The 6,880-nt window shown below is 34.5% G+C and overlaps 1 protein-coding gene across 1 annotated transcript; it reads right to left on the bottom strand.

Annotated features, from left to right (window-relative positions):
* Positions 1-239: 239 nt before the first annotated feature.
* LOC110876369 lies at positions 240-4,114 on the bottom strand. Its single transcript, XM_022124542.1, has 5 exons — positions 3,933-4,114; positions 2,531-2,935; positions 1,995-2,425; positions 682-1,899; positions 240-604 (listed from the first exon to the last, which is right to left on the bottom strand). Exons 1-5 carry the CDS (start codon positions 4,112-4,114, stop codon positions 240-242), a joined length of 2,601 nt encoding a protein of 866 aa, XP_021980234.1.
* Between the last annotated feature and the right edge of the window lie 2,766 nt (positions 4,115-6,880).

The raw sequence follows: 6,880 nt of genomic DNA, 5'->3' as shown, positions 1-6,880 counted from the left end.
TTCCGAAAATACGTCAGTCATGGTCCTATCTAAAGCTTCAAACGCATGTTTATGTACCATCGATGCTTCATCCCATATTATTAATTGGGTTTCCTTTAATAATCTCGCAATATCACTATTTGGCTTAATATTGCACATTGAATCTTCTGTTAGATTAATGGGAATATGGGACCGAGAATGAGTTGTCCTTCCACGGGAAAGTAATAACGAAGCAATACCACTTGAAGCCACATTTAAAACTATTCCATTTCTGCATCGAACAGCTGAAGCCAAAGTCTTCCATAAAAAGGTTTTTCCAGTTCCACCATAACCATAGACAAAAAAAGGCCTCCTTTATGCCCTACAACTGCTTCCATTATTTCATCAAAAACCGCTCGTTGTTCATCTGTAAGAGATTGATGCAACCTGTTAAACTCAGCTTGTACTTCATCTAGGTCATGTGACAACTCTTCATTGATCAGACGATTAGAAGCATCACGTAAGGAATCATCATCAGGGTACGGCATAATGGCAAACCTTCGTAATGATGAACCATTGGAAATTAAATAGTTTTCAATTTTCAACAAAGTAAGGTTCTTAATCTGATGTTCAGGAAGCACTAAACCTAACAAATAAAAAAATTAAGATTATTAAATAAAAAATCAAAATGTAGTATGTGAAATAAAAAAAATAGATCAGAACCTGAAATATTTGTTTCTTTTTTACGTCTATAAACAATATCATCAGCTAAGTATTTCCACGTATTCTTCCAAACAAATTCTGGCCGAGATAGAGTATTTGACAAAAGCAGGGTAGCAAATAACGCTCGAAGATACCCAGCATGTCCTTCAAAACTTGCTTCTTTAATGGCCTCAACGTATTCATTGTCATCATCTAAAAGTCCCATCGCATAGCAAGCATCTCCAAAAGTCAGGAATAATTGACCGTTAACTGTACGTATCTCCTCAAATGATCTAGGTCCTTTAACTTTATTCAGTAGTATCCTCAAAAAATAAGGTTCGCCCAAAGCAGGAGATACAGAATGAATCCGGCCAACACACTGGTACAACTTACGTACCTGCCAACATCTATCTTTAAGTATCCAAACAAATTTGGAAGGAAACTCAACATAAGTCGGCTTTCTAGCATCTTTATTTGTCTCGTTCAACTTCATCCATTGCATAAATATTGAAGAAGCAACAGAAGGCTTGCTTAAAACATTATCAATATTGTCATCAGCACCATACACAACATTCTGTTGGCCGGGCAAATGAAAGGGAAGCCTCATAACAGCAGGATACCTATAGTGAACCTCATTAGAGAATATTCTCCAGGATGCCTCACAAGCTGAAATATATCTACAATCATAATACTCCTTGATCTCGTCTTTTGGCTTTTCTTTGATGGTTGAACTTGTATCACTAGAAACTACCGCAGTAGCCATATCAGGACCTTTGTTGATGTACTTGAACAAATATTTCACTGAACCGGCTTGATTACACCATTCAACATTAATGTGTGCTTGATATCTTTTCAAAAGCCTTTTGTTATAAGGAACAACATTTCTGTTGTCTAATCTAACACCAGATTTTATAACTGTATGACCTGAATCTCTTCTTCTGTATACAGGAAAACCATTTGAATCAATAGTTGTATGTGGTGTGAATTTCTTCGGAAAGTTTTTTGAACATCTTTTATCAACCATGCAAGGACAATTCAAATTAGCATTCCCACACGGACCATGAATCATATAATCAGTCACAAGAGAATAAAGTTCAGGATCTTCTTTTTTATCGGGAATCTCAGCAGAAATAAATGGATCTATATGATCAATGGTTGGAAGTTTGTGATCGACCTTCATAAATAAGCATATATGTGCATGAGGAAGACCACGCTTTTGAAATTCTACTGTATAAACAACTAAATAAAAAGGAACAATAAATAAATTTACTAGTTAATAACCTTGATTAAAAAATATACATCAGAGGATAAGCTGTGAAAACAAAATAACATACCAGCGTTAATCTCACCAAAATACTTGGAATCCTTAAAATCTTTGATTAAGGAATCAAGCTTCCTTTTAAACAATCGACATAATATGTCAGGCCTGTCTTCAGCTTTGATAGTTGAGTCTTTTAGAAATCTTTTTACTTCAGGCCACTTAGGATTACATGTTATAGTTATGAAGAAATCAGGGTACCCATACCACTTACATAAGGCCATTGCATCGAGGTAATTTTGTTGCATGTATCTTGCACTACCAGTAAATGAAGAAGGAAGTATAACAGGCTTTCCAGTATCTGTTAAAATTTCCTTACCTTTAGATTTATACTTTTGAAGATTCTCAAATGTTTCAGAGCGAAGGTTCGCTTGTTGCCTACGAATGTAATTTAATCTTTCGCTCTCAATCATTGTGTACGCATCAACCAAAAACAGTTGTAACAACCTTCGCCCATTTAAAACTAAGGAAAAGCCATAAGTTCTATCTTAGATCCTATATGAAAAAAATTCTCTCATTGTGCACTTTGGTTTTATTTTCTTTTGTGTGAACATAAAATCTCTATGAGGAATATCAACTCTATAACCATCATCACCATATGGAAAAAGTAACGGATATTGAAGAGCAAGATACGATGGATGTAATTCGCTAATACGTTGCAGCATTCCCGACTGCGTCTGGACAACAATATCACGATGGTCTATAGCTTTATCTATGTCTCCGACAACCAAAGCAGCAACTTCAGATGTGGTGGGTAAGTTATATGTCCTGCCGTCTTTTTCTCTTCTATAAATTAGTCGAAGACTAAGGTTGGCATCTGGAGATTGGTGAAAATGGTTTCTAACCATCCTATATGTCTTAACCAACATATTTTGTAAATCTAATAAAGCCCTCAAATACTTTATCATTTCAACATCAAGTTCTTTATCAGCAGGCGATGAAGGTTTGGTTCTTTTGCTGTTAAAAGAAAAAAAAAACAAAACGTTAACATAACATAACTATTGTAATAAGCAGTGGATAGAGAATCAGTTATTAGTAATTAAGTGTTAAGGAAAAACAGATTAGTACTAAGTCAAACAGCTGATGTAAAACTTGTAAGCACTGATAGTAATTAAAACACTGATGATACTTAACAACTGATAGTGAACTACATAAGGTTAACAACTGCTATTGTAATAAGCAGTGGATAGAGAATCAGTGATTAATAATTAAGTTTTAAGGAAGAACAGTTGTAAACAACTGTTGATACCAGCTCAAAACTTTTAGAATAGGTTGAGAAAAAGTAACATTTCAGAGATTTGGGCTTAAACAGTGGTTTGGTAGGCATCAGTGGTTTGGTCTTGAACATTGGATGGGGTTAATTAGACTTTGTGTACAAATGTAATTGTATCCAACAGTGTTTTGCCTTATTAAATTGTTATAACCAATGTCATTCTAGGAAACTTAGCTGGGCATAGCTTATTGTAGGAAACTTCAGTTTACCTACAAAAGCTGATGAATTTAGAATTAATAACGCAAACTACTGTTAAGTCAAACAACTGATGAAAAAAACTTTTAAGCACTGCTAGTGATTAAAACACTGATGGTACTTAACAACTGATAGTGAACTTTTAAGCACTGCTAGTGATTAAAACATTGATGAATTGTAATTATAAATTTAAAATGAATAAAGCAAACTACTGTTAAGTGAAACTAGTGTTAAGTGAAACTCCTGTTAAGTGAAACAGCTTATGAAAAACTTGTAAGCACTGCTAGTAATTAAAACACTAATGGTACTTAACAACTGATAGTGAACTACTAATGGTTAACAACTGCTGTTGTAGCAATCTCTGGATAGAGAATCAGTGATTAAGGATTAAGTGATAGTACTTAACAACTGATATTGAACTACAAATGGTTAAATTTCTAGATGTTCTTTAATAGAATAAAAATGGAACTTAGAAATCACTCATACCTGAATAATGCCTGTCTGTTTGTTATTTCATTTTCAGTATCATGTATGTATAGCTGACAAAATTTAGCTTCATTTCCAGCTGGAGGTTTGAGACTCCCCATGTAATGATAGTTTTGGCCACTGATACGATATATAAATGGAGCATTGCCCTTGTTGATATTAGAATCAAGCTTTCCACCCATAGATGTAAAAGAGAACATAGAGTTGTATCGTCTTATATTCTTCAGGAAGAACTTGCTTTTTGGATTTGAGGAAGAAAACAAATTTTGATAAGACGGATGTGCATCCTTTAAAGGCGGTAGCTGAACTTTACCATACCCACAACACATACCATAACATAGCTTATTTAAAGTTAAACGACCTTTTCCACCTTCCGATGCCCATAACTTTGCACTACAAAGCTGACATGTAAGCACTTGGTCACCATGGTCCAAATAATCTGTTAACAAATGATTGAGAGTTATATTACAGGTAAAACACAACAAATGTCCTAAAACAATAATGTAACGCCCTGTGTTTTGTACTTTCTATTTATAGCTTGTCTTACTCGTGTTGCTAATTTTGGAAGCTTTGTATCATTGTACTCGTTCCTTCTAGTACTCGTTGTAAACTCGAGATTTTGATCATGAATGAAAACTTGCATTTCCTTGTTACATACTATACATACACCATAATACGATTAATCATGAGATCATTTGATACTTCTTTGTGATACTTACAAACATATGTTGAACTTGTAAATATGTGACATATACTTGTTACTTACAAACATGTTACATACTTGTACATTACACTTTTTGCCTAGTTAAATCATGTTTTATTTCATATTTCACCTTGTTACAAGTTAGGGGAAACATTGTTGCATATTATTACACAACTTAACTAATAAAATTACTCATTATAATGTTTAAAAAAAAATAAAAAACTAAAGAAACATGGCAGCCCAAATTCAGCAAAATTCAGCCCCATATAGTTGGGTTTTGTGGGCTAGTTTCAAGGTGTAACCCCTTCTAAACACTTCCAAAGCCCAACCCATTGAAACCCTAATCCTTCCCCCTATAATACCACTTATAACCAGCCTCCCTACCACTTTTGCAACACTAAAAACTCTCAAAACATCCTCCAAACCGTAGCTGAAAGCAAAGGTTCGAGTAGATTGACACCCCTTCACGAAAATGAGCATAACTCACTCAATTCTTATCCGATTCACTCGATTCTTTTTCCTACTTGCTTGTATAATCATGGGGTTCGATTCCTAGACTTCTCCTTGGAGAAATCAGACCTGGAAATGCCCCGAAATAGTCCATAAACTTTCTGTTTGTTTTTATGTTCATCAAAAACTTGTTTAAATCTATGCAACTTGTGTCCAACACATCTCATACCTATGTCCTAATGCTTACAACTTATCCCATGGTTGGTTAAGCTTAAAAACAAGGTTGAGACATCTAAATCAGAGGTTAAAACCTCATAAACTTTCTGTTTTTAATTAGGGTTTTACCCACAAGTAATGTTCAAGTGTGAAACTTGTTGAATGTGTGATGGTTGGATTAGCTTGGGCTATCCTTCATAAGAATCCACTCATTACTTGATGTTTTGCTATAGATTAGTTGTTGTTAATACCTTGATACTTGTATGTTCATGACCCTCCTTGTTGTTTATAACAACAAGTGTAGTGGTGAACAATAGAGGTGCCTAAATGGAAGCTTGTTCTTCCTACCTCATGTATGTATTCTATGACACAAAGAGGTACCTAAATGGAGACATTAATCTCCTACCTCATGCTTGAATCATAAGACTTGTAAACTATATAATATCTAAGTTATTCTATATGTATACATCTAAGTAACTAAGACTTGATGATGACTTAATAGTTATTTGTTAAGTGGACGTTACATCATCTATGACCATGCCCTTGTTACGACTCTAATGGATCTTAGAATCCATGAAATCATACCAACTCTTTTGAGTTTCAATAGTGTCAAGAACAAGAGTTATGCGTACAAGATGATTATTTTCACCTATGTTACTTTCTATATATTAAAAACTCCGAATCTATAATCTTCCGTTATACGCCAAACTCACACACCTACGATTCCTTGTGTAGAAGGACAAGGTGCTCCGAACTAATTCATCTACAAACTTGCTCTCGGAATTTCAAGTCACCACTTGTAAACCGTGAGTATACTCGTATTTCCCCCTTTTTACTTTTACCACTTTTGGGGTGTAACATGTTTACCTATTAACTTACACATGAACACTTTGTTAAACACATGAACGTTCCTATAACATGCTTGTATACGTGATGACTTGATACTTTAAACTTGGGTTATTCTTATGTGTTGAACTTATCATTAACTTCGTACGAGCCAAACCTTGACATATGTAGCGCTATAGGATTAACGACCCGCCCGTAAACTTGAGGTTATGTCTTGAGCATATTGCGTTTTCTTGGTTTGATATGTTAGACACATGCCATATTTAAGGTTTATCTTGAATCATATGCTTGCCATGAGGAATTGATCACACTTTTTAACTTATGCTATGTACGTACCAAACTTGTATACTCGCCTTTGCTTTTGCATTGAATTGTATTTTTAAACATGTTACAGGTTGATGATGATGAAATGAAAACGGATAGCAAAGATGCCTAAATACTCACTTAGACGTTTAGGTTTAAAGTGTTGTATCAATTTTGTTTATGTTATGTTGAACAATGTTGTTATTTGCTTTTCTTGTAATGTTTTGACATTTATTTTGGAAATGAAATTTGGATTATTAAATTATTGTCACAAATAGCGTTATGATGTCTCGAGCAATCTTCACACTTCGTCTCATCCCGATGTTTCCGCCATTGGTTGGGGTGTGACAGATTGGTATCAGAGCCATAACTATAGGGAATTAGGAAAATTGCCATGCTTTTGCCCTAGTCTATAGTTTTAGGAACTTTG

This window comes from Helianthus annuus, chromosome 9 (assembly GCF_002127325.2).
Source record: "Helianthus annuus cultivar XRQ/B chromosome 9, HanXRQr2.0-SUNRISE, whole genome shotgun sequence".
Taxonomy (NCBI): Eukaryota; Viridiplantae; Streptophyta; class Magnoliopsida; order Asterales; family Asteraceae; genus Helianthus; species Helianthus annuus.
This window is presented reverse-complemented; position numbering and strand designations above follow the sequence as displayed.

What these genes read in the sequence shown, in the direction of transcription:
- LOC110876369 (XM_022124542.1), bottom strand. Translation starts at nt 4,114, where the DNA reads ATGGGTGGAAAGCTTGATTCTAATATCAACAAGGGCAATGCTCCATTT. An exon ending in AACAGACAGGCATTATTCAG is followed by an intron (nt 2,936 to 3,932) that starts GTATGAGTGATT and finishes TTCTTTTAACAG; the next exon opens with CAAAAGAACCAAACCTTCAT. An exon ending in AAAAGAAACAAATATTTCAG is followed by an intron (nt 605 to 681) that starts GTTCTGATCTAT and finishes TTTATTTGTTAG; the next exon opens with GTTTAGTGCTTCCTGAACAT.